Genomic DNA, 27,852 nt, shown 5'->3' with positions numbered 1-27,852 from the left:
CTGGGGTTACAAGCCCTTGCTGTCTCGGCTGACTTTCTACATGGCATAGGGATCCAAACTCAGTTCCTCATGTTTGCACAGCAAGCCTTTACTTTTATTCTGAGGGGAATCTCACGCGGTTGCCCAGGCTTGCCTTTGACTCTCTCAGTAGCCCAGGAAGGTCTTGACCTTGCTGAGCCCTGCCTCAGCCTCCAGGTTACCTGGTATTACAGGCCTGTGCTACCAGGCCCCACTACACTGTCTCCATCAGTTCTTGGCTCAGCTATATCTTACAAACAATTATCAGTGTTCCCCTGTGTTGGGAGATGTCCCTGAAGAGACAAAGGGTGACTTCACCTTTCCTGTTGGGTTATCTGTATTTAGTTTATGGGGAGGTTTTTCAGCTGTTTGCTTTGTCTCCTTGGTTTAAACCTTCTGGGGAAAAACAGCTGCTGACCCGGTGGGATAAGTTACTCAAATAGCAGCATTCCTTTTCAGATCACTTGGCTTCCGCATAGTAAACACGCAGGGCCTTCTCAAAGGAATCAGTATGCAGAGTGGAGCCCAAAGCCTGGGGCTCACCAAGTCTCTCTGCTGCTTCTGACATGGAAGCCTTCCTCTCTCTCCTGTAGCTCCTGAAGAGCTAATTTGTTGTCAATTTAAGAAGAGCCATTTTTTTTAAGAAGCCGTGTTTCTTTCCTCCCAGGATGATGAACCTCCAGCCAAAGGGAAGAAGAAAAAGAAGAAGAAGAAAGAGGAAGAGATTGACATCGACGTGGACGACCCGGCTGTGAGTCGGTTCCAGTACCCGTTTCATGAGCTCATGGTGTGGGCCGTGCTCATGAAGCGCCAGAAGATGGCCGTCTTCCTGTGGCAGCGCGGGGAGGAGAGCATGGCCAAGGCCTTGGTGGCCTGCAAGCTCTACAAGGCCATGGCCCATGAGTCCTCCGAGAGCGAGTTGGTAGATGACATCTCGCAGGACCTGGACAACAATTCCAAGTGAGGATCTTGAAGGAATGTGAGGCCCAGATTGGCTATTGCTCTGGTGCTCTCCCCTTAAAGGCATGACCGCTGAGCTTCCCCTTTGAGGACCGTTGTGGTTGAGGCTTACTCATAAACTGCCCTGCTCATCATGTCTGTCAGTATTTTTCACTGCTGTCCCCTGGGCTATTTCTGGGTTGTTACTGGTTTAGTCTGCTGCTTTCCCATGCCAGTTATCAAAGCCCCTTTTATGCTAACAAGGTAGTGACATAGATTCCCATAAAGAGACACTTGCTTGTGCTGTATAAACCTCAACACAACTACACACTGGGCTCTGAACTTCAGGAGGACTTCTGGATTTTACTTCCCCTGTAGCTGGGGCAGATGGCTAAAGGGGGCTGGTGTTGGTGTTTTCTCTTCATGCAGATACTCACAGTAGGCTAGGTTTTCTGTTTAGCTCATTTCTCCCGGGGCAGGCCTGGAAAAGGAGGGCAGAGATTACTCCCAGATTTTAACGTGGCTCCTTTCCCCTTCCCCCTATTGGAAGAGGGGTTGTTCCATACATTCGCTGTTAGAACCTGGCTGGGTAGGGCCCTGGACTTGATCCCATTTGGACTTGGCCACAGCAAGCATTTAGCAATACATGGGTTATAGCTCATGTTGTGTTTCCCGAGTTTGCCCTGGTTCTGTGGGCATGTCCGCTACAGTGAGCAATGATTCCTTGTCTGCCTGCCTGCCCCTGCAGTCTAGATATAGAATTCTTCCCTGTGATAGAGCGAAGAAGGGATGTTGATCTCCAGCTTGTTCAGCATTTCTTCTGTTGTTAGGAGCAACCAGCCCTTTCCAAGTTTGTCACATGCCAGACTGGAAATACGAAGCCCACGGAAGACTTTATAAGCATATAAACTTGAGGCAGATCCAGTCAGGCAGTCTTGCCAGCATCTGAGGGCTTTGGAAGCCTTCTGCTTTTGTTCTAAATGCAATGATTTCCAAAATAATTAGTAGGCTAACTGTTAGAACCCGAAGCTTTAAATGGTTTTCTCTTAGATTTATTTTATGAGTATGAATGTTTTGTCTGTGTCTGTGTGTGTGTACGCACACACATGTGCGCCATCCTGCCTGCATGCTTGGTGTCTGAGGAGGTCAGAAGAGGGCGTCCAGTCCCCTGGAGTTGGAGTTACAGGTGGTTGTGAGTCATCATGGGGGTGCTGGGCACTGAACCCGGCTCCTCCACAGAAGAAACAAATGCTCTTAGCCACACAGCCATCTCTATAAATCCTGAGCCCAAAGGACTTTTAAAACAGAGATATGTTCACCTACCTTGGGTGATGCAGCTATTCTAGATGCAATCCTGCCTTCTAGAGCATCCTCCCTTGGTGATACGTCACCCTACAGCCTAGGACCAGAACAAGAAAGTACTGTACGCTGTAGCATCTTCAAGGGACAGGAATGGCCACTCTCCCTCCTTCATTTTCATCTTCATAACTTCAATAAAATGCCCTATAAATGGAGAAGCAAAACCAGAAGGGAATGATCGCTATATGGCCATATTTTAATCATATCTCATGCAAAAAAGTCAAAGGATAGGAAATAGCTATCACTGTCATTAAATATTGGAATTGTGGTCATGAGGAAAAAGGGATAAACTATTTTCAAAATAAAGCTATGTCACCTTCTCCATGCCCTTGACTCCTACACTTACCCTGCCATTAACCATCAGATGTCCTTCTCTGGGCCCTATGACAGCTACACTTTGTTTCATTACACTGAGCATGTTGAATTATCTTGTAATCAATGCCTTGTTGAAGTCTTACACAATACAAGGAGAGCACATGGTTTAAATGATTGGCTTGTGTCAACGCATCAGCATGTCCAGCAGCCACATTTAAAATCAGAACCTAACAAACACTCACAAGCCATTCTGGTGTTCCACCAGCCCCACTCGATTCCTGAAGGACATAGATAGGTCTACCTAAAGCCCTGTTTGCAGGAAGAGCAACCTGTTCCCTCTCTGACCAATCATAAATCCTGCTACTTGCTGTCTCCTTCCTCTGGTGACAGGTTTTAAGACCTTAAAGAGGACATTAAAGCCACTTTCAATCCTGTGTTCTGTGTCTTATGGCTCCCCACATCCCCATGGACATGTACATTTAAGTACAAATTCACAGCCACTGTTGGCTTCATCACCACCATCTTCTTCCCTGCAGAGATTTTGGGCAGCTTGCGGTGGAGCTCTTAGATCAGTCTTACAAGCACGATGAGCAGGTGGCCATGAAACTTCTGACCTACGAGCTCAAAAACTGGAGCAACTCGACCTGCCTCAAGCTGGCTGTGGCAGCCAAGCACCGGGACTTCATTGCTCACACCTGCAGCCAGATGCTGCTGACGGACATGTGGATGGGAAGGCTCCGGATGCGGAAGAACCCTGGCCTGAAGGTGGGTGTGAGGCAGTCATTGGGCTGGGATCACCAAGACGGGACACCAGGCTGAGCTCAGTAGCTGTAGCCAAGTCTATCTACAGTGGCCCTGTGGTACAGGAGCCCATTTTCCTCCAATTCAGTCACCCCAGCACCCACAGCCTGGAAATGTTAAATGGAAAATTCAGGAAATGATCAATTCCTAAGATTATTTCGCTTGCTTGTTTTGGGGGGGGCAATAAGGGGCCTGATGTAAACTAGATGAAGACTCTGCCCCTGAGCTCCACCCTAATCCTCTTGCTTGAGTTGTAAATTATGTATTGTTCCGAGCAGTATGATGAAATCTCACATGATCTCACTCTACCTCCCCCAAAACCATAAATCATCTGCCTGTCCAGAGTATCCACAGTGTATGCTGCATCTACCCATTAGTCACCTTGTAGATGTCTCCGTGACCAGATCAATTGCCACAACATCCCAGTGCTTGTATTCAAGTAACCTAAAAGTTCCTTATTAAGGGCCACAAAGAAGGGAGCGGTGACGGTGACCTGCTTGGGAGGGTGTAAAATGTATGGCGCGTTAGCTTAGCTACTAGGGTGGCAACGCTGCAGGCACGTAGGCAACACCCAGAGGACATGGAGGTCCGCTCTGTCTATGTCAGGCATCCTGGTGGTGAGAGATAAAGGGCACCACTATATCCTCTGAGCATCCCCACGCAGGAGACACTACACTACAACGGTTCTGACTGCACGGATGAGGAACTCGAAGCTTAGCGATTAAGTTGCCCAGGGTCTGAGTTGGTCAGTACGGGACAGGACCAGCACTAAGGTGGCCAGACACTCTGGCCCCACTGTAGCCAGTGGGCTTCGCTTACAGAGCTCTTTGTCGCTGTCTTTGTTTTCAGCTTCAGGCCACCACGATTGAGCATGCTCTCCAGACAGGTCACCAATCTACTACTAAAGCACAGGCCTGGGGGGCTAGGGAAGGGGCTCAATGGTTCAAACCACTCATTGCTCTTGCAGAGGATCCAGGTTTAATTCCCAGCACCTCGCAGTGGTTAGCAACTGCCTGTAACTGCAGTTTAATTTCCAGCACCCCACAGTGGTTAGCAACTGCCTGTAACTCCAGTTTAATTCCCAGCACCCCCACAGTGGTTAGCAAATGCCTGTAACTCCAGTTTAATTCCCAGCACCCCCATAGTGGTAAGCAAATGCCTGTAACTGCAGTTCCAGGAGAGGCAATGCTCTCTGTGGTCTCCTCAGGCATGACATGCACACAGTGCACAGACACACGTGCAAACAAAATACCCATGTGCATAAAATAAATTCATCTTAAAAGGTCAAACTACAATCTGCCCTCTGACAGACAACATGGCGTCCTTACACGTGCCTTATGGGAGAACATAAAGCAATGAGAAGGTTTGAAGAGGGTGTGTTGAGAGAAAAATCAGTCAACAAACTCTTAGGTTATCTCGAGAAAAGGTTTTATTTGGCAGCTAATCCAACTATATAATGATTATATTATATCGATTTTATGGGCTCTCTGAAAATAGAGGCAAAATACTGCAAGTTCAGTATCCCTTATCCGAAATGTCTGGGGTCAAAACTGTTTTCAACTTTTTTTTAGGTCTGGAATTTTTACATAGACATAATTAAGATATCTTGGAGATGGTCTTCAAGCCCCAGTGCAAAATTAATTGTTCCACATTTGCTTTATATACACAGCCTGGGGTATATTTTATTCATTATTTATAGCGTGCCTGCATTTTAACTATGGCCCATTACATTAACTCAGTGTGGAATTTCCCACTTACGGCATTGTGTTGAAATCAGATTTGGGGGCACTTAAAATTTCAGATTGCCACTCATCCTGTATGACATAGTGACTAGCAGAAGAGCCTCCACCTCTTACAAATACAGATGTCATGCCTAGCTATCCAGTTCTACACAAAGCATCAGTTTGTTATATTGCTATTGTCGGCAGCCTTGTATATAAACAAATATTTTGTTTTCTGAATGAAAGAGATCTTAAAAGCATTAAAGAAAACAGGTCAAGTGTGATGTGATGAACGCTGAATTGGCGTCACACCTCATCGAGGTAATGAAATCTAGAAGGCAGCAGAAAAGCAAGCAAGGTCTTTATCTTCATCATTTTGATAGGAAAAACATTTAACATCTGAATTTTTTTTTTACTTGATCCAGCTTTTTAGAACATATGAGGAGAGCCAGGATGTAGCTCAGTGGTTCAACATTTGCCTGGCTTGCATGAGGCCCTGGGTTCCTAACTTGCATGAGGCAACAGAAAAACAAGTAAAACACACAAGGAGAGCAGATCCATGTAAACCAGGTGAAGAACCGGGCCAGTACTGTGGTGCATGCCCATGATCCTGGCTACACGGAGGCTGAGGTGAAAAGGCTGCAAGCTTAAGACTAGCCTGATCTGCAGAATGAGTTCGCCTCAGCCTGGATAGATCCGCGCTGGCAAAATTCTAGCTAAGCCTCAACTCCGACTTACCTGTGTGGGGATTTAATGTTCAAACATTGCTTTTTAAAGTCTGGATCACACACATTACTTGTCATTTCTCTTTTGAAAAAAAGAAATTCGGTGGATATTCTCAAACTTCTCACAGCCTGCAGTTCTACCAAAGTATCCAGCACATAAAGATACAGATCGTCAGGGTGGGGACAACGCAGGCTCCTAGGTGACCCGAGTGAGCAGTCCAACTTTATAGCTTCAACAGTACAGTCAGCCTTCCAGCTCCCAGGATTTCGTGTTCTTGAAATCAACCGAACACACATCAAAACCCCTTTAAGGGCTTTCGAAAGGGCAAAGGTGCCTGCTATAACCCTGATAACCTGAGCTCAATCCCTGAGACACACATGGTTGCAGGAGAGAATCAACTCTAGCAAGTTGTCATGCACTGTGGCATGTGACATGCACACACTAGACGGATGTGTGATATTTTTAAAAGAAATTATTTGTAAATATATCTGAACTGAATGTATACACACTGTCCTTTTTGTCTTACTCCCCAAACAATAAAGTAGAACCGCATTTAACCAGGCGTTTACATTGCATTAAGTTAGCAGCCACCTAGACATGATTCGAAGTGTGTGGAAGGATGTGTGTAGATTTTATGCAGATATTGTGTCTCTTAGTGACCATAAGCGCCTCCAGGCTTTGGTATCTAAGGTCGTTGAATCAGTAAAGCACACCTCTGGGTTGACCATGATGGCATATCCAGGAAGGATTAACTAAGGGCAAGAGGGGGAGACCCCCCGCCAAAGTGTGGACAGCACCAGTTCATAGGCTACAAATGGATGAAATAAAGGGGGGGGGGAGAGAAAGCACAAAGTACAGGCTCGGGCCCCGACCCTCTCTACGAGGATGGCAGCTCCTCTCCTCTCCCCTTCCTCCTCCCTTCCCCCACTATGATGATTTAAAACAAGTCTTTCCTCCCATAACTTGTTTTCTTAGGTATTTCATCCCAATACAAAAGAAAGCAACTGACAGAGATTAGATTCTCCTTGGATTATCTTAGTTTAAAACTGGGTTTGTTCCTCATCCCCTAGGTGATCATGGGGATCCTTCTTCCACCCACCATCCTGTTCTTGGAATTCCGAACATACGATGACTTCTCGTATCAAACATCCAAGGAGAATGAAGACGGCAAAGACAAAGAAGAGGAGACTGTGGTCAGTGGCTCTCAAGAGGGTCATGTGGCTCTCATTTTCAGTGGTTAGATTTGTTTTTACCATGGACTTAGAAGGCTTACTAATAGGAGCACTAGAAGAATTTCCTCTTATTAAGGCCTCTTTCTGCTGGGAATGGGGTAGTTCCCACCTGTAGGCCACCTTCCATGTGCTGGGATGACCTATTCACACCTGCAGACTGCCTGCCATGTGCTGGGGTTGGCCTATTCCCACCTGCAGGCTGCCTGCCATGCGCTGGGGATGGCCTGTTCACACCTGCGGGTTGCATGCCATGTGCTGGGGTTAGCCTGTTCACACCTGCAGGTTGCCTGCCACATGCTATGCTATTTTCCAGGATGCAAATGCAGACGCTGGCTCGAGAAAGGGGGATGAGGAGAATGAGCACAAAAAGCAGAGGAGCATTCCCATTGGAACAAAGATCTGCGAGTTCTACAATGCGCCCATTGTCAAGTTCTGGTTTTACACAGTAAGGCTCTCCCCAACGATTGCCCTTGGTCATGTGGGGACTACTGAGCTATACCAGAATCAAGAAAAATTTCAGAGCTTCAAAAAGTGTTCAAAGGTTCATTAAGATAAAATGAGTCATAAAAAAAACTAGGACTGAGAATTTTTAAATTAGATCCCAATATATTGTCACATATATTTTAAAGATGCGGGAATATTGGCTACCCTAGCCCCACATGGCCTCTTCATTAAGCAAAGTAGACATATTCTATTTGCTTAAGGAAACAATTTTAAAAATACTTTTAGTAATTGACACTAGGGGAAGTTTTGTTTGGCTTTAAAATAAACCAAAAACGGGGGTTGGAGAGATGGCTCAGCAAATAAGAGCACTGTCTACTTTTCCAGAGGTCCCAGGTTCAATCCCAGGCAGCTACATGGTGGTTCACAACCATTTGTAACTCCAGTTCCAAGGGCCCAACACCCTCTTTTGGTTTCCACTGACACATGGTGCCCAGACACACATGCAAGCAAAATACCCATACACATAAAAAAAAATTAAAAGTAAATGTAAAACCTGTTTAAAATAAAAATGACCTGTGAATTAGAGTCAACTCACAGACCCCATTTTTTTCCTCTAAAATGACATGGTTGTTTAAAAGGCTATAGCTTCTGTCAGCTCTCTGTTACTATAACCTGCCCCCTCCCAACAACCGATCAACATGTAAAGAGAAAAGGGTTCCTTCTGCTCATAGTTCTGGTGTTTCCGTCCGTAGTCAGTTGGCCCTGGTGCTTCTGGACCTGTGGCAAAGTCACACATCATAGCTGGGAGTCTGCAGCAGAGCAGAATCACAATTCTCACAGATAGGAATAGAACGGAAAGTAGAAGGAGGACCAGAGTCCCCATGCTACCTTCAAAGGCCCAACCCTACTGACCTCCCGCTAGGCCGCAGCTCTTCAAAGCTGCACCACAAGCTGGGCACACATGGGCCAGAGGGAGCATTTCCAATAGGAACAGTAGCAAGGCTGAACCCAGATACACAACTAGAAGGGCAACAAAGACTTTCTTCTCTAAAGCTCTCACCAAACAATGTGCTGGGCCATAGTGAGTCATTCTCTAGCCAGAGAGCTATACTTTCTGAGAATGTGGCTCACTGGTAGCAAGAGCAGGACAGGACACAAGAACAGGTGAGAGCATCCTTTAGATGGATCACTACCTACATGCTATCCCAGTGTCATGCCAGGAGTACTATAGCTTGGTCGCAATGCCATTTTGGAGAGCCAGCTGCAGAAAACCTCCTGCCAGCTGTGCCCCTTCGCCATACGCCTCACCTCTTCTACCCACCTCTATTCTACCCCCTTTCTTGTCAAAAAAAGATAATTTGTTATGGCCACAGAAAATCACAGACCTGTCGTTGGAAAGTGAGGGTGCCCTTTGGCCATTGCTGAAGGCCTCAGAAGACAATTCATACAAAACGTTATCTCTTCTAAACTCTCAGTTGTCTGTCTACAATGGGAGATTTAAGAACGAGCTGTGTGAGACAGAAAGGCTAAGTCACCTTTGCCATTTTCCCCAGAATGTAGAAGACACACCAGCAAATTAACCAAAAGGTCCCTTGTATGTTAGGATTTCTGCAACTTCACGACAAACATATGGTGAAACATGGACTCTAGGGCCTGTTTGGTACCAAAGTTGTATGATGCCCCCATCCTACTTCAATCTCTGCACTGGTGATAGGCAGGGAGGAAGGGTGTCCACTAAGCAGGGAATGAAAGAACCTCTTGTAGATGAAGCATTAAATGCTATCTCTGAGACACAAGCACCAGCTTTTCTCCTTCAGATCTCCTACTTGGGCTATCTGCTGCTGTTTAACTATGTTATCCTGGTGCGGATGGATGGATGGCCCTCCCCTCAAGAGTGGATCGTCATCTCCTACATTGTGAGCCTGGCATTAGAGAAAATACGAGAGGTGATTATCGAAAAGAATGATCCCTCCTCCACTAACTGCTGGGTTCGGTTTCAGGTGTTCCTGATGCAGAGCTGTGTGCAGACGGTGGCTGTCTGAGGGCCCTCCCTGTGAGGCCTCACTGTCTGGAGTCATTCTATTCGCTTGCTTCAGATGAGCATGCCTCCTCCTCCTGACTGACTGACTTTGAACTCACAGTTCAAAACACAAAGAAACGTAAAGGACGCATGATAACAAAAAATAGGTTCGAGTGTATGGAGGAATTATAGCAAATTCTGCCAGCTACTTGACACAAGCCAGCAAGTACGAGTGGCCACAACTTTCAGCTGTCTTCTGGGACCTGAGATTAAAACTGAGACGGCAACTTTTTTTAAAGTGTGTGTGTGTGTGTGTGTGTGTGTGTGTGCGTGTATGTGTGCATGTGTGTGCATGCATGTGAGTGTATCCATCCGTGTGGGTGGGTACACTGGCATGGACAAGCGTACAGGTTGGCTTAGACTAGACTGACTGGTGAGAAAGCCAGGATTCCTCTGTCTCTGCCACAGCCCCTGCCCCATCACTGCCCGAGCCCAGTGTTGGGCTCATAGGCACACACCATCTTGTCCAAATTTCACGTGAATTCCAGACATCTAAATGCAGGACCTTGTGCTTGTCCAACAGGCACTTTGCTCACAGATCCCCTCCCGAGCCCTGGGAACAACACTGGTGCTATAACTTGGGACTTTGCATCACACTGTGCATTCGCACAGGTGGTGTCTTCTTTCAGAGGCACATGGAAGAAGAGTTCTTGGCGAGAGGGAAGGGGAGAAGGAGGCAGGAGAAGGAGCTGAATGAGGTGTGGCTCCAGAAAGAGGCTGTTCTCTGTGTAACCCCATAGGTGATCCACCCTGCAAGGGAGGGGGGGGGGAGAGGAATTTCAGACCCCCATCAGTGTTTGGCTCCCAAAGCAGCGGTGACTCCAATTACCCGAGGGCGGGCCTCCCAGAAAGAGGCAGGTGCGGGCCTCCCAGCAGCACCTGCAGTAAATGGGTGGCATGCCCACCTGGTGAGAGGCTCCAGGGAACCTGGGCGGGGCCCAGAGCATCTGCTGCAAACAGAAGGGTCCGGATTTTAAACTAAGCGCTGTAAAAGAACAGACATGCTCTCGCACGTGGCTCACATCAACCAGGTCTTTTATGTAAAATGGAAAGCCAAGCGTCAGTTTCCGCAGATGGCAAAGGAAGTGCTACCTGGGATGGGCTGTCACCCACAAGCCTGACAATAATGCCTTCACTCACAAACAGCAAGTTATATCCAGGCAGAACATGAGCTTACAGTGAAGATACATACAGTACAGGTTGCTGACCTTTACCCAATGGACGCAGAACCAATACCGTTATCTTGTATTGACTATTGACCCCACCCAGTAGAGTAAGTTTGATGTCGTCATCAAGTGACAGCAGGGCAATCAAGAGTGCTGTGAATTCTACACTCCATCCTCCTCTGTGACTCCCACTGTTTCTTCTCTTGCTGGGCTCCATTAGGTTTCCGCAGCTGTTCCACCCAAGACTTCCCAAGGTGCCAGTCTTACCTTTATATAACTGGGGGCGCATGGAGAAGTCAGAGGGAAATTTGGGGAAGCCAGTTTTATCCTTCTACTTTTAATGTGGGTCCCACGTGATCAACCTCAGGTCACCAGACTTGTATGGCAAGTGTCTTTACCCACTGAGCCATCTTGCTCACCCTCCGTCAAGATCTGGATCCTACCAGGATTGTTCTGGGAAAGACGGGACAGCTGTCAGCCAGCGCACGTGGCTTGCTGAGACAGTGAGCCCTTCTAGGTTGGTTGGTAGTCGATACCCCACTGGCCCTTGGATCCAGGGGTCTACTCATGATTTTCAAAGTTGAAAGGGTACTCTGACGTGGCTGCCTTGTCCCCTGCCATGCCTCCACTGTGCCTGTCATGACTGCAAGTGTATGGCTGTGCATTCTGCTGGCAGAATAGCACCCACTATAACTAACTCTGTGGAAGAGTCCTTTAAGTCAGTGGTGATGCAAAAGGATAATATCTCAAGCAGGAGGAAAAAATCTGGCTCAGCTTTCTCTGATTTCTCATGTCTAACTTGAAAAGAAATTTTGGCAAGCCTGTGTTTCCCAGCCCCATCCAGCCTTCTCCGCCAGGTGGGTCAACCCTCTGCGGTAAGAGAACTTGCTCCTGCTCTAGAATTTTCCTTCTTTACAGTTCTGGAATGTGAGTCAGTAGGCACAAGTCCAGGTAATTAAAAAGGGAATCAAAAGGCAGCTGCTCTAATTACAGTCAGAAGGGGACAATCTGGAAGGCATTTCCCATGTCTACAAAATCCCTGAATCGAAGAATACAGAGGATTTCATGGAATTTCCCCCTCTAGATATACCCTCGGCCTGAAAAATTCATGTGTGGAGATCTTGAGTCACAAAGGGCTCAGATGCCCTGAAATGTCCCAGCATTTTTTCCCCCCGAGACAGGGTTTCTCTGTAGCTTTGGAGCCTGTCCTGGAACTAGCTCTTGTAGACCAGGCTGCCTCGAACTCACTGAGATCCGCCTGCCTCTGCCTCCTGAGTGCTAGGATTAAAGGCGTGTACCACCACCGCCCGGCTTGTCCCAGCATTCGTATCTTTCCTAGATTCCAATGAAGATGAGGTTTCTGATAGGACCCTCTCCACTTACTGCTCTTTGGGGTTTATTTTTAGATCCTCATGTCGGAACCGGGCAAACTGAGCCAGAAAATCAAGGTGTGGCTCCAGGAGTACTGGAACATCACGGACCTCGTGGCCATTTCTATGTTCATGGTCGGGGCAATCCTGCGCCTCCAGAACCAGCCGTACATGGGCTACGGCCGGGTCATCTACTGTGTGGACATCATCCTCTGGTACATCCGAGTGTTAGACATCTTTGGTGTCAACAAATACCTTGGTCCGTACGTGATGATGATCGGAAAGATGGTTAGTAATAGCTCCCCATGAGTAACCACATAGCTTGGCTGGCATTAGAACGCTGGGCCAGGCTTGGGTGTGGCTTCCTTTGATTTCACTTGGTCTTTCCGTTGCAGCTGCTTTAACATGTACCTTTACCCTGCATGTAGATATCTTAATACATTTCAACAGGAAACCAGGAGCTGAAGATTCTTATACACACACATATTATAGACATTTATCTCTGATTCTGTACCAGGAACTCAATATATGACATATTCTTCCTTCCATAGCATATTTAAACTGTAGGATGATCAAGTATTTATCAAATTTGTTCTGATTTTGTACTGATTATATTTTGATAGGAAGAAAAAGGAAAATATCCTCCACTTCTCTAAGAATTTTCTTTGCTGTCCCAGGACATAAGAAAGCCTAAGTTTCTTATATGTAGTAAGAGTTCAGTGTCGGGGGGCTGGAGAGATGTCTCAATAGTTAAGAGCATTGACTGCTTCAATTCCCAATACCCCCATGGTGGCTCACAACCATCTGTAACTCCGGTATCAGGGATCCAATACCCTCTTCTGGCTACGGAGTGCACTGTATGCATAGACACATATACAGGCAAAGCACCATACACATAGAGTATAATATTTAAAATTCTTTAAAAAGTAATTCAGCAGCAATAGTTGTATCTCAATATACTTGCTCTGCCTCTTGGGGGCTGGAACCATCATAGAAACTGTTCACGGCAGGATGTGGATTTCATGTGTTAGGAAGTTTCATCCATTTCAGAATGCTTTCATAGATAATTCAGATTGCTAACTTCCTCGCCTCTGGCAGAAGCCAGTGACAATGGGGCCCAAGCCTGGCTCTTACCTCTATAACCCAACCGACTCTGGCTCGTGTGCTCTGCCCTGGGGTGGTAGACATATGTTCTTTGTGCCATTGTTTGAGACACAACCATGATGACATTTATTTGAGAACAGGACACAGAATGTAAGACTAACTGTGACCCAGAAAGTTGTCCCTACATAACTAAACTGATTTATGTTAGGGCTAGTATAGAAGAAAGGCGACCTTCTAAGTTATGCAATAATCAAGAAATAGGATAACAGAATAATAATTATTTTTAAATACTTCAATAGAGCCAGTATATTTGAGCTACAGGACACATGGTTTAGTTAATTCCAGGCAGGACCCTAATACTTGGGAACATTCAAAATTGGGGATTATAGGAACTAGAGAGATGGCTCAATGAATAAGGGCACTGGCTATTTTTGCAGAGAACTTGAGTTCATTCGGTTCCCAGAAGCCATATGTTGGCCACAACTGTTTGTAACTCCAGTCCCAAGTGATTTGACACCTTCTGTAGGTGCTGCATACATGTGATGGAGAGAAACTTGGAGGCAAAGCACCATACAGATAAAAGGGGGGTTGTTTGCATTGGGGGTTACAGTAGTTTAGCACTGGCAATGTAGTTCAGGTCCTGCCTAGAACGTGTGAGGCCCTAGTTCAGTCTATAGCACCATATAAAAGGAGGGAAGTGGGGTTCTATCTGTCTAGCATCTGGAGCGCTCTCCACTCAGCATTCATGCCTTTATTTCTAAGAAGAATACTCTCTTGCTGTTGTTCCTAGAAACCCCCATGTTTTCTGATGAGGCCTCTGTTTTTCATTTGTAAGACAGGGTCTTGTTATGTAGCCTTGACCGATATAACAATGATTACATAGACCATGCAGGGCCTCAAATTCACAGAGCACCCCCTGTCTCTGCCTCCCAAGTGCTGGTACTAAAGATGTGTGCCACCATGGCCAGCCTTTTCTCTGTTTGCGCTTAGAATTACCAGAACATCTGTGTAGGGGTGTGTCACTTAGCTTTTGTCACTGTAAGAAAATACAACCTATAAAAGAAAACATCTATTACAGGTTACAGTCATGGTTGACTGAGCCTGTGGCTTTGGGTGTGTGTTACAGAAGCTCCTCATGACAGGAATACATGTTGCAGCAAGCATGCTTACAGCATAAGGCAAAGAGGAAAGAAAGAGGAAGGAGATGGGGTCCAATCATCGTCCTGATGACTTAAGGATCTCCAACAAAGCCACACATCTCAAAGGTTCCATCTCTGTCCTGGACTTGACCAATAGTGTCAACCTGGAAACTAAGCCTTTAACACACAGCCTTTAGTGAGAAGTATTCTAGGTGCAAACCAGAAAACATTATTCAAATGCCTTTGGTAAGGAGCATTCTAGAACTGAACTGGAGCAATGGGCAGCAATAAATAGAAGCAAGAATGAGCCCAAGCAGATGAAGGCATCAGGGCTCTGGAATAAGACACAAGCTTTGCATGGGGTATAAAAAGCTACCAACCTGTGGATTAGGAGGAAAGATGGGAAAGAAACTTTTGCTTATCACAATTAAACTGACACCTTTGGCGAGCACAATAGCATGAGCCAAGGTGAACGTGGTCCACGAGTCAGTACTGAGGAAGGCGTGTTCTTCCTACGCAGATGATCGACATGCTGTACTTTGTGGTCATCATGCTGGTGGTGCTGATGAGCTTTGGAGTAGCTCGCCAAGCCATCTTGCACCCAGAGGAGAAGCCTTCTTGGAAACTGGCTCGAAACATCTTCTACATGCCCTACTGGATGATCTACGGAGAGGTGTTTGCAGACCAGATAGACCGTAAGACTAGAATTCATAGTAAGATTCTCTTCCCTGCTTCCAGGGCAGATGATCATCACTTAGCTGCGTGTTAATGGGAGAACACCCATTAATTTAGAAGTAAAGTATTTTTCATTCTGCCACAGGCACTGGATTATTTTATGGAAAATTAAGTTTTGAAAGTATCTTACCTATATAAGCATGTATTATTCCCTGTTTTTTCTATTGTGTTTTAGTTAGCATACCAAAGAATGGACTTCACTATGACATTTTCCCCATTATATACATTGTACGTTGCTCTTATTCGTCCTTCTCCCAGTATCCTCCTGCCCCTTATTCCCTTCTTTTATTGGTTACTTCCTCCCTTCAAATAGCTCCATTTCTGCTTTTATATTACATAGGTGTGTATATATGTAATATATATATATATATATTATAAGAGAGAAAATTTATCTTAGCTTCCTCCATTACTCCTCTTGCTCCCCTCCCTTTATGTCATGAAGATGGGGTGAAAGATGCACTACAAAATGCCATTCTCTGGAGTCAATGCAGATCTTACACTTCTCACAACTGCAGTTACTTGCACAGGGACCACACCAGACAAGGACTACCAACAAGACGAGGAAACAGGAGATGTTCACAGTGATCCTTTACCTCTGAACTCTTGGCTCTCAGTAGATTCTGGGAAAGGTGGGAGAGGGAAGGAATCACTGTCTGTAGTTGTGTTCTCTGCTGAGCCCACCAGACCCTAAAGATTAGCTCCAAATTCATTGTCACACAGGTTGTCCTGATTAATCTAAGTGGGTTAAAATGAATGAATAACTAGGAAAGTGAGATTTGTGGGGAGGAGGGGAGGTTGACAGGAAAAATAGAAAGGTGGGGATGGAAGTGGTTGGTACACCTTGTATACATGTGAGAAATTGGTCTAAACCCAAATTTAATTAAACATATATATTTAAAGCAAACAGACAGAAGCTTCTGGACTACAGATATTGCTGTGGTATTTTTATGGTTCATGCTTTTAATCACATTGAGAGAGGATAATGAGGTAAACAAAAGACTATACTTTTTCAGTAACATCATTCGGAGCAGGTTTTCAGCTCTCCATCTGACTGCTTCCCCGTACTTTTGCCTCTATTTGCGCTGCTGAGGTGTTTGTGGCAGGATACAGGGAATGCTTGATTGTCACACTTGAAAGTTCAAAGGATCATCTGAAGCAACATCATGCCTTCCCAGAGCTTAACTCCTGAGCTCACACTGTTGTTTATAGACATATGGCTAGATGGATATTCATGAAATCTGTTTCTCAGAATTAATAATAGGTACATTTATTCTAGCAGGCTTGAGTCTTTGTGTATCTTAGCAGCAAAGCAATTCTTGTGTTGGTAAATTATTTTATGTTCCTCTCACCCATCATCTTGTTTTCTTTTCTCCCCTCCTGGGACAATTGAAAAACAAAACGCAAACTTCCTATCCAATGACTGTCTAGTCTACGCCATGGAAATCAATCGTAAGTTCCCATGGAATTGGTGGGGTGAGTTTGTGAAGGGTTTTCCTAAGTAATCTTTTTCCTCGTCTGTTTACTGATGGTCTTATCCTAGTTTTAAACATGGCTTTGGTTTCCCAAGACCAGTACCTTTTTAGACTGCGAATAGACCATAAGTTCCACATTGGATCTCGTGTTTTCCCCCTTTGGGAAACAGATCTCCTTTGTGAACAGAAGGGAAAGAATTCATTTTCAAACATGACTCCATAGTCGATCTGAGTGGGTGCCAGGGACCCCTATGTCACACCAGAAACCAAATATGTTTTCAGAGTTAATGTAAAATGAAAGCAAGAAAATCACAAGAAGACATCATCAGCGGCTAATGGGAAATTATTAAAAGACAAAATAAGATTCTAATAGACAACATAGGGAGATACAATAATGGTTAATGGGTCTGTTTAACTATCATTAAAAACTAATTATATACATGGTGTAGCTAAGTTGTAGAATGCTTGCCAGGCATGTGCAAGGTCCTGTGCTCATTTTTCCCAGGACTACCAAATGAACAATAAAGTTTCTAAACATAGTGAGGGGTTACGATGGTAAGAAAATGGAAAATGTTTACAAATGCAACAAGCTTCACTATGACTATCCCAAAGTAAAAACATAAATTTATTACCTTCTTTATATGATTCGATATTTTTGTTTAGAAAATTATTGCTTATGAGATACAAAAATCAAATTAAGCCAAGAGTGGGGGTGCATAGCTGTAATTCTAGCACTGTGGTCAGAGGATCTCAAGTTGGTAAGACTGTGTCAAATTAAATAGGGCTGGAGATGGCTCAGTGGGTAAAGTGCTTGCTGTGCAAGCATGAGGACCTGGGTTCGAGTCCCCAGAACCCATATGAAAAAGCAAGGCACAGTCACACATACTGGACAGGAAGATCTCTGGGGCTTGCTGGCTCTAGCAGAGCCAGTATAGCAAACTGCAGGTTCAGAGAGAGACCTTGTGTCAAAAATAAGGCGGAGAGCATTTGGCCTCTACATACAGATGCACAGATGTGCATCCACAGACACATATGTATCCATCCCAAAAGAAAAAGATTATTTAAAACACATATAATAGATGTTTATCCTTTTTGTTACATAAACAAAACAAGCCCCCCCAAACAAACTTTTCTTTCAGCTCCTTGTGGTGAAAACCTCTATGACGAGGAAGGCAAGCGGCTCCCTCCCTGCATCCCTGGTGCCTGGCTCACACCTGCCCTCATGGCCTGTTATCTCCTGGTGGCCAACATCCTGCTGGTCAACCTCCTGATCGCTGTTTTCAAGTAAGGATCACGACAGATCTTGCACTAAGGGCTCCAGCTCAGGGTCAGAAAGTTATGGTGATACCTACAGTACATTCAGAGAACTTTACTAAAACTTTTAAAGGGACAAAATTTTGCTCAATGTAGTCATAAATCAATTGTCAGCACTTGACTGTATGAACTTTGAATCTTGGCTAGTATTTTAACACTGAAGCACGCATTCTAAACTAATGGAGATAATTTCTTATGCAGAAGTCTCCTGAGCAACAGAAGATTTGAGAAACTTGTGCTTTTCATTTTATTCATTTTCACTACCAGAGACAAAAATACTAACTTCACATGATTATTTTATATATAAAATACTAAATCTTATCATTCAGAGCAGTAGAGTGGCTTAAATTACTAAATAAAGTTTTTTTTATAAAACTGCCCATTTGACATGCATTGATTTTGTTGACAACACTTTAAAGATGTTGAAAAATTATTTTACAATCTAAGATGGGTTTTGAAAATAGAATCAAGGGCATCAAGGAGAGCAAAGTCATCCTTGACCATTCAACAAGTTCAAAACCAGCTTAGGCTACATGAGACCCTGTCTCAAAAACCAGAACACAAGAACAAAACATCTTCTAACTTGAGAAATATGAAGAAAAACTCTCCCTAGAATTGTAAAGTCATACCATGTAACAAGACAAGGCTCTGGCTGAGGCTTGAGAAAGGAGAAAACCAAGGTCTCCAGACAATAGTGGGTTTTCTTAAAGCTCCAGTGCTAACAATCACACACTGACTGACTCCTGCTGGAAGCTAAAATATGACAAAGATTGCATTGCCCACATCCAAAATAGTGCACCCTCAGATAAGCTCAATTATTAATCAGATGCTCATCTACACAGTAAAAAGTAGGTCATCTAGTCATTTGAATTGAAAGTTTAACTCTTCAAAGTACCTTTAAAACATGAAATATCACACTGAGCATATTAATCCGCAGTTTGGTGTGCATTTTCAAGAAAACAGTGTAAACCAAAATTCAACATATTTGATATGTCTTTGAGCGTGGATAATCCACACTGATGAATAAGGCTAAAAAACAAATCAGATGATCAAGGAATCTGCCTCAGTGAGATTGCACTAAGTCCATCTCATGATGTCATTTAAACCCAAGGAACAGAAAGCCCTGAAATGACAATAGGAACTAACTGTGAAACTGTCTTCGTTTAAAGCAATACCTTCTTTGAAGTCAAGTCAATATCCAATCAAGTGTGGAAGTTCCAGCGATACCAACTGATCATGACATTTCACGACAGGCCAGTCCTGCCCCCACCCATGATCATTTTGAGCCACTTCTATATAATCATTATGCGTCTCAGTGGTCGCTGCAGAAAGAAGAGAGAAGGGGAGCAGGAGGAGCGGGACCGTGGGCTGAGTACGTTGGGAATTCTTCACTTTTACTTGTGGGATAATTTTTTTAAGAAGGTACTAAATAGACATTTCCATCGCAGCCTCATCAAAATACCGAGGCGTGTGAAAACCACGGCAGTCCAGCTGCTGGGTGTTTTAGAAAGTTTCTTGTTTTCTGGGTATACAGTGAGCCTTGCTCACTTATATTGTAAATGGTGTTGGTAAAAAGCCAACTCATGGAGACCAGAATCTTAAAGTTGGCAAAAGTCTTTCTTCTATTTCCACTTCCGTATGCTTGAAGACCCCTTTAAATGTATGAATGTGCACTGTCTAAAAAGGGTAAGGAAAGAAAAGCTTGGCTTCTTATGCAATTAAGTGCAAACTGTCTTCTGGGAAACCTTTAGCTTTCCAGACAGATGCAATTCACTTTTGTTTTTCATTAAAACATGATCCATTTTGCTCCGATAGCATTTGGAACACTGAGACAGACTTTCTTTTGGGGGAACCGTGGAGGCTAACAACTACTTGAAGTAATCAGGAAAATGCCTACTTGTGGGGTCGAATTAAAGCTTAATCAAAGTCTGGCTATAAAATTCTCAATGGCACAGCTACAGCTAAAGCGATTCTTCTAAAAAGCGGTGCTCACGTGCCCCACACTTCTCCCCCACACAGAGCTGTTCCTCAGTGACGAGGAGCTGAAGAAACTGCACGAGTTTGAGGAGCAGTGCGTGCAGGAGCACTTCCGGGAAAAGGAGGATGAGCAGCAGTCATCCAGCGACGAGCGCATCCGGGTCACATGCGAGAGGTGCGCCAGACTCTGCACCCCACTCTTCACGGGGTGTTCATTTCAAATCACTGCTTGGGTTTTTGGCTAAGATCGCTTATAGTTGCTCACTGTTCTCCCTCGTTTTAAAAAGTCACCTTCCCTTTGTATGCAAAATTCAAGAAGTCCTTGTTTTTTACTGCTGAGTAATACTCTAATATGTATATATTCCATACTTTCTTCATCCATTCTTCCGTTGAAGGGCATCAAGGACTTCTTGAATTTTGCATACAAATGGATGGAAATAGAAAACACTATCCTGAGTGAGGTAAGCCAGACCCAAAAAGAGGAACATGGGATGTACTCACTCATATTTGGTTTCTAGCCATAAATAAAGGACATTGAGCCTATAATTCATGTTCCTAGAGAAGCTAAATAAGGTGAATCCAAAGACAAACACATAGGCATCCTCAGGAATATTAACCTTCATCAGGCGATGAAAGGAGACAGAGACAGAGACCCACACGGGAGCACCGGACAGAAATCTCAAGGTCCAAATCAGGAGCAGAAGGAGACGGAGCACGAGCAAGGAACTCAGGACCACGAGGGGTGCACCCACACACTAAGACAATGGGGATGTTCTATTGGGATCTCACCAAGGCCAGCTGGCCTAGGTCTGAAAAAGCATGGGATAAATCCAGACTAGCTGAACATAGCGGACAATGAGGAATACTGAGAACTCAAGAACAATTGCAGTGGGTTTTTGATCCTACTGCACGTACTGGCTTTGTGGGAGCCTAGGCAGTTTGAATGCTCACCTTAGGAGACCTGGATAGAGGTGGGCAGTCCTTGGGCTTCCCACAGGTCAGGGAACCCTGATTGCTCTTCGAGCAGATGAGGGGGGGGGGACTTGATCGGGGGAGGGGGAGGGAAATGGGAAGCGGTTGTGGGGACGAGGCAGAAATTCCTAATAAATAAATAAATTAAAATAAAAAAAAAAAAAAAAAAAAAAAAGGTTTTAGGATTAAAAAAAAAAAAAAAAAAAAAAAAAAAGTCACCTTCCCTACCTCTGCAATAGTGATGCAAATTGATTATGGGAAATAATATTTATTTTAAACAATCATGAAAAAACATACTTCCTAAAGTGGAATGTTTACCTCAAACCCTACATCTGCTATAGGAGGCCACCATAAAATCCCTGCCTTTAATGTGCGATTGCCTTGGCCAAGCCAGAAGGCCCACTGAGAACCCCACCCCGCATATATGTATAGTTTCTTGCTGCTTCAGGGAAGCCCAGGAAAAAGGCTCCCATCTCTGGAATAACACGAAGTGTGAGATCTTGGGGGGCTGTAGTAAGGGGTGAGTGTCTGTTTCCCTTAATCTCCCCAATTAGTCAGGATCTGTCCGGTAGACAGAGAAATATGATACTGGTTAACCATGGATGGATGGATGGATGGATGGATGGATGGATGGATGGATGGGTGGGTGGACAAATGGATAAATGGATGGATGGACAGACGAACAGATGGACAGGGAAGTGGGTGGGTGGGTGAGTGGGTGGGTGGATGGATGGATGAATGGATGGATGAATGGATAGATGGACAGACGAACAAATGGGCAGATGAGTGGGTGGGTGGGTGGGTGGATGGATGGATGGGTGGGTGGGTGGGTGGGTGGATGGATGGTTGGGCGGGTGGGTGTATGGATGGATGGATGGGTGGGTGGGTGGGTGGGTGGGTGGATGGGTGGGTGGGTGGATGGATAAATGGATGGGTGGGTGGATGGATGGATGAATGGATAGATGGACAGACGAACAGATGGACAGACAAACAAATGGACAGATGAGTGGGTGGATGGATGGATAGATGGACAGATGAACAGATGGACAGACGAGAGGATGAGTAGATGGATGGATAAGAACATAAATCAACAAATGGCTCAATGAAGGATGGTCAGGGAGGAACACAAAGCTAGGAGTGTGCCAGTCTGATGTATTTCTGTACCCTAAACTGGGAACAAGTAGCCAGGGAATAAGGGAATAAGAAAGGATATACATGTTTTTTGAAATCAGAATTGTTGGGACCCATTATTTCTTAGGGAAAGTAATGTTAGCTTGTTCAAATCTTGCTAGCATGTTGTTCCTGAGAATGTCACTAACTGGGTAGAAACAGACGCGGGAAACATGCCTAAGCAAGGTCTGGCCCATCCTGTATCTTCGAGCACTTAGGAGTAGTTTTCTGATACAGATACCAGCATATACTGAGAAACACAAACATGATAGCATTTAAAAGGGGGTCTTCAGTCAGCCTTGACCAGCGAAGCCCAAAGACTACTGCAGAACTCAGACACAACACCAAGCCTCTCTGCCGCATGCACGGCCTTAGATTCTGCCCCAGCCAAAACGACTAGATATGCCTCTGACATCTGGTCCCCAGCCCCTCCTGGCCACGGTCACCTTGTAATCAACTGAGCCCGACCAGCTAAATTCAAAGGTTACCTGTACCAACATTTAGCCTTAATGAAGGACATTTTTAAAAAGACTTCAAAACACTCAATTGATGGCTTTACAGTAGTTATTAAGCTTCTAAAACATACAAATTCCTTCTTCATAATGTAGTGAAAATTTTCCAGTTAGGAGTCAGACCTTGACTTGAATGTTGCTCTAGTCAGTCATTCACAATGGAAATTGTGTTTGGTTTGGTTTTGCCTCACTCTCTCTTTTCCCTTTCCCTAGCATTGTTTGGATTTTTATCATTCTTGGACCAGTGATTCATGAATGTAATTATCAGGGTACTACCAAATTGAGGTTTTCTCTTGGGGCTGTGCACACGTAATAGGAATGAAAGTGTGCAGGGCAACACACACACTATTTCCTGTTTTCTTGACTGAGGTCCCCGCAGGAGAAGGGAACACATTCCTGCCCCTCTACTTCCTTTGGCTGCTCTTTGCCAAGGCTGACTCACAGGTGAATGCTCTAGGCAAGAGGAGGAGCTTTCTGCCCAGGGACCAGACCACCAGAGGAGCAGGTGCCATGCAGGCACTTGCTGTACCTAATTTGGGGTACTTGTGGTTACTTTCAAAACAAATGTTTGTGTGTTTGGAAATTTCTGCTGATTCTTCCATCCCTTCAATTGATTCAGTCAGTTCATTTCTGCACGGTATTTCATTCATTTGACTACTGATTGCTCTTTCTCTCAATGGTATCTGTTTCAGCCATCGGTGCAAGGTCAGGTCTGGCTTGAAGAGACAGGCCTCAGACCTTCTCTCACCACTCTGTTACCCAAGCACCTTTGCAAACACAAGCTGGGGAGTCTCATCACTATCTGTCTCCCTGATGTGCCCGCACAGGGTTCTGCACATCAGTCATTCCCTTCCACCAAGGGTCCCAAGCATGTCAACCCTCGTTCCTACAACTCAACCTAGCCCTTCCCCCCAATGCTTGGGAATGAACACTAAGTTCTAATACTGATTTTTGTTATCAAATGTCAATATTTTGTAACACCCAATGTTTAGTCCCTCAGTAAGAGATTTACAGTATGACTCACCGTTAGATAACACAGCCCTGGGTTGCAGCAAAGGGTTCAACCCAGAGCTCCACCAACATGCCCACGGGCTCTCATAGTTCTCTTAAATATAGACGACCTCTCCTGGACTCCAGGTTCTATAAATGACACCACCATTCAGCCGCTTCAACAAGGCAGAAACTGAATGTCACTGTGGTTCATGTTCCTTACCTTATCTTCTTTGACTTCCTCAGAGCACCTTGTCCTTTCTGACGCAGGAGTTCTGCCCATGGCAGCCCCTCTACCTTGTCCACCCACACCCACCTTCCTTATTCATCCTTTGAACCTCTGCTCAAATACCATTGACATGTGAAAAAGCATGTAACTGGGTCAAAACCATTGAACCCTAAGATGGATGCAGTCAGCATGTCTGGATTTTGTCCGCCAAGATAATTTCATAAGGTATAAATAGAGTTTTATGAATGAGTAACTAAAAATCATTCATACTTCACTACAAATCTCTAATCTCTTCTCAACCCTTGTGGAATCTGAGGCAGGTGATGGGACTCAGCTATGCTCCCTCCTGCTTCAGATGTCTATGGTTTTGATGGGCCAAACCTGTCCTGGCAGATGCTGATCTCCATGGTCTTCTATGCTGGAGCTTTTTGAAAATTCTCATAGACTTGGGCATGAATCTTGTTATATAGCCTTTACTCATTTTATGTCTTCTCATCACTTCAAAACATACAGGACATAATGCAGCTCATAGAGTATACAGTTAGATGCAGTTGATCCTTTCCTAAAGAAACTGTTGATCTTAAATAGTCCAATCCTTTAATTACAAGTTCTGATTCTTCCCCGTCCCTGTTTAGAGGTTTTCTGTCAGATTTATGTATTTGAGTTAAGGTTTTCGTTTTCCTGACGACTTGGTGATTCCTATTAAGAATGGCAAAGGCAAAGGACCATAGGACACACAACTCTGAGACATTTGATATTAGCATAATGGCATATGCCCGAGAACTAAGGCAGAAGGATCATTAAAGTCATTCTGAGGTTCGTAATGAATTCTAAAGAAGCCTTAAATGTGTATCAAAATAAGAAGAACAGGAAGAGAAAGAGGAGGAGGGAGGGGAGGAGGAGAATGAAGGGAAGAGAGGAGGAAAGGATGGGGAGGAGGAGTGAGTGCTTAATGTTAGTAACACCAAAACAAGGGTTAATGTTGGCAGGCATTGCCTCTTTCCTCAGATTGCAACAGTGGACAACCAAGAACTGGGGCCAGTAGGCTACATAGTAATAGCCACCAGCAAGACCAAGTCAGAGCTTGTCAACCTGAACATTTCATCTCATCATATGCATTAGTTAAATGTCTTGTTACTGTGATAAAACGCCCACAAAAGCAACTTAAAGAAAGAGGACTTTACTTAGGCTCATAGTCTGAGGCTCATCGTGGTGGGAGGCATGGCGACAGGAGCATGAAGCTGCCAGTCTCCCTGGAAACTGAGAGAGACGAAAGCTGGTGTTCATCTCACTGCTTTTTTTTTCTCCATTATTCAGTCTGAGACCTCAGCCCATAAATGGTGCCACCCACAATCAGGGTGGGTCTTCCTAGCTCAGTTAGCCCTCTCTGGAAACACCTTATAGACACACAGGGGTGTGTCTCCTAGTTGACTCAAATCCAGTTGAACTAAAATGAGATGATCACTTCCTACTTAATGACTAGCTGAAAATGTGTATGGTTGGTAACTGCAGCGTCAACATCTCCCCGAAGCCTTCTGCAAGTCTAGTGTTGAGCGCATGGTTCTCTTGATGTCCACATCTTTACAATGGGTCCACAGGGCCAACTGGGTTGGAAAGAGTCTTTTCTGAGGAAAACTTGGTCAGTGATTTAACTTCTGTTTTTCAAAAGCAAGAATTACCTGGTCTACAAGAGCTAGTCACAGGACAGGCTCCAAAACTACAGAGAAACCCTGTCTTGAAAAAAAAAAAGAATTATGTTATCACCAGGCAGTGGTGGCATACACCTTTAATCCTAGATCTCAGGAGACAGAGACAGGCGGATCTCTGTGAGTTCGAGGCCAGACTGCTCTACAGAGCTAGAGCCAAGACAGGCTCCAAAGCTACATAGAGAAACCCTGTTTCAGAAATAAAAGAAAAAAGAAAGAAAGGAAAGGAAAAAAGAATTACATTATCCACCATGGTTACCCTGTTCATGTGGCTTCAAGGAAGTGTAACACCAAAATTTAATGTCTGAGTACAACAAATACGTTAGTCTCTGTTTCAGAATATGTGATATATTTCTTCTTCCTTTCCTTTCAAAATTATATTCTGCTGCCATTTATATTATTTTGTTTTGTTTGTCTTGCTATGTAGCCCATCCTGACCTCAAATTCAATATCCTCCTGCCTCAGTCTTCCAGTACAGTACTTATATAAGTTTTATTACGTCTAATATCTCAAACATACAGACTGGAGTTCATGAGCGACACGTTTTGAATGCAATTGGCCCTGTAGCTAAAGAGCCTTAGGCCTGGGCTAGCCGAAGCTGTATCTATAGATTCTGCTCGGGTGGGTATTCTTGTCACGTTCATGAATTGGACTAAGTCTTGGGTCTCCTGTAGGCTTGACAGGAAGTCAACAATCCATGGCATTGAGATATAATTGGCTTCTTTTTCTCATGTGATAAGGAAGAGAAGGTGTTGATAATAGAGACCTTATCAAAGAGACAAGATGGTAGCAAGAAGAGGAGTTGAGAGATCAGTCTTAGAAAGATGTAGAGAGCATAAGAAGACAAAACACACAGTAGTGAGAAAGACATTTAGGACCAATCATATCTAAATGCTTTCATATTAAAAGTTAATGGGAATCAAGGCTGCTTGAGCAGAGAAAGGAATAGATTAAATGTTGGAGCCTTATTGGCTCCTTAAGTGGCATTCTTATTCCTCATATGACTTGTAACATGTTTTAGTTACAGTTTCTATTGCTGTGATAAAGCACTATGACCAAAAACAAGTTGGGAGGAGGAGTTTATTTGGCTTACATATCCTGGGTGATATTAATGAGAGCCAAGACAGGAACTCAGGGCAGAAATCTGGAAGCAGGAATTGAGACAGAAGCCATCAAGGAACACTGTCTGCTGACTCAATCAGCAAGTGCTTTTTATATCATTTAAAACCTTTTGCCCAGTGGCAGCACTGCCCCCAGTGAACCGGGACCACCCACGTTAATCATTAATCTAGAAAATGCACAGCAGACTTCCTATAAGCAAATCTTATCAATCATATGAGGCATTTTCTCCATTGAGAATCTCTCTTCCCAATGATTACAGCTTTTGCCAAGTTGACATAAAACTAACCAACACAAAGTCAACTCAGAGCAATATACAAACATTAGGCCAACAGATAAAAAATATCAACTTCATTAGCAATGGAATTATACTGGGTGGTGAGGCTCAGGGCTTGTTAAATATACTCCTAGTTTAGGCCTGCCAGCTCAGCCACTGGCAGTAGTAATTATCACAGCCCCTGCTCATGGTCATCAATCCCACCACGCTTCTGTAGGACCAAGACAAAAAGAAAACCACTTTCCTTGCAGGCAGTTGACTTTCAAAGAGAGAAAGTAAAGTGTTTGGGTGGCCTATATTTCAATCTACAACCCGCAACCTGCAACCTGAAAATCATTCATCCTTCAGAAGAAATAAAGGCCATGAGAGTGGCTGGAGGTGCTAATGTAAAGACTGAGAACATAGAAGGGAAAAACCCAGCACTCAGGGCCACCCACGTGAGTGCTACAGTGGTCATGAATCCAGTAGGGGTGATTCTAGTTGCACATGTTGACTTTTAGGGAAAATATACACAGAAGGGCGATAGCATGGGATTGTGTGGCAGAGTAATAAAGATGCAGCCATGAGACAGCATGGCATTGTACTGGGACATGTCAGTGTGACTCCAGTGACTTTTATCAGAGACATCCTTCTTAGTTTGGATTTCTATTGCTGGGACAAAACGCCTGACAAGAAAGCAAGTTGAAGAGGAAAGGGATTATTTGGCTCACACTTCCACATTGCTGTTCATCATAGAAGGAAATCAGGAATGGAACTCAAACAGGGCAGGAACCGGAGGCAGGAGCTGATGCAGAGGCCATGGAGGGGTGCTGCAGATTGGCTTGCTCTCCACGGCTTGGTCAGCCTGCTTTCTAACAGAACCCAGGACCACCAGCCCTGGGTGGCACCGACCATAATCAATCTAATGAATCAAACTAATTAAGAAAATGCCCTAAGGTGGATCTTATGAAGGCATTTTCTCAACC

The 27,852-nt window shown here is 44.5% G+C and overlaps 1 protein-coding gene across 2 annotated transcripts in view; it reads left to right on the top strand.

Moving 5' to 3' along the window:
• Window positions 1-27,852, top strand: part of Trpm1 (transient receptor potential cation channel subfamily M member 1) — a 101,213-nt gene that overhangs the window by 63,977 nt on the left and 9,384 nt on the right. Inside the window, exons 16-26 of one of the 2 annotated variants that reach the window (XM_041663877.1) lie at window positions 686-978; window positions 3,168-3,396; window positions 6,950-7,072; window positions 7,425-7,556; window positions 9,373-9,501; window positions 12,208-12,459; window positions 14,935-15,109; window positions 16,578-16,598; window positions 17,761-17,905; window positions 19,105-19,307; window positions 19,955-20,087. In XM_041663877.1, coding sequence (XP_041519811.1) covers window positions 686-978; window positions 3,168-3,396; window positions 6,950-7,072; window positions 7,425-7,556; window positions 9,373-9,501; window positions 12,208-12,459; window positions 14,935-15,109; window positions 16,578-16,598; window positions 17,761-17,905; window positions 19,105-19,307; window positions 19,955-20,087 — 1,835 coding nt within the window. Of the gene's footprint in view, window positions 1-685; window positions 979-3,167; window positions 3,397-6,949; window positions 7,073-7,424; window positions 7,557-9,372; window positions 9,502-12,207; window positions 12,460-14,934; window positions 15,128-16,577; window positions 16,599-17,760; window positions 17,906-19,104; window positions 19,308-19,954; window positions 20,088-27,852 lie in introns of both variants that reach the window. The other variant, XM_041663959.1, reaches the window with a different exon arrangement.

This window comes from Microtus oregoni, unplaced genomic scaffold (genome assembly GCF_018167655.1).
Source record: "Microtus oregoni isolate MIOR12 unplaced genomic scaffold, Mior012 000000F_ref0000247, whole genome shotgun sequence".
Lineage (NCBI taxonomy): Eukaryota > Metazoa > Chordata > Mammalia > Rodentia > Cricetidae > Microtus > Microtus oregoni.
Note: the sequence above shows the minus strand (reverse complement) of the source record. Positions and strands in the feature narration are given on the sequence as shown.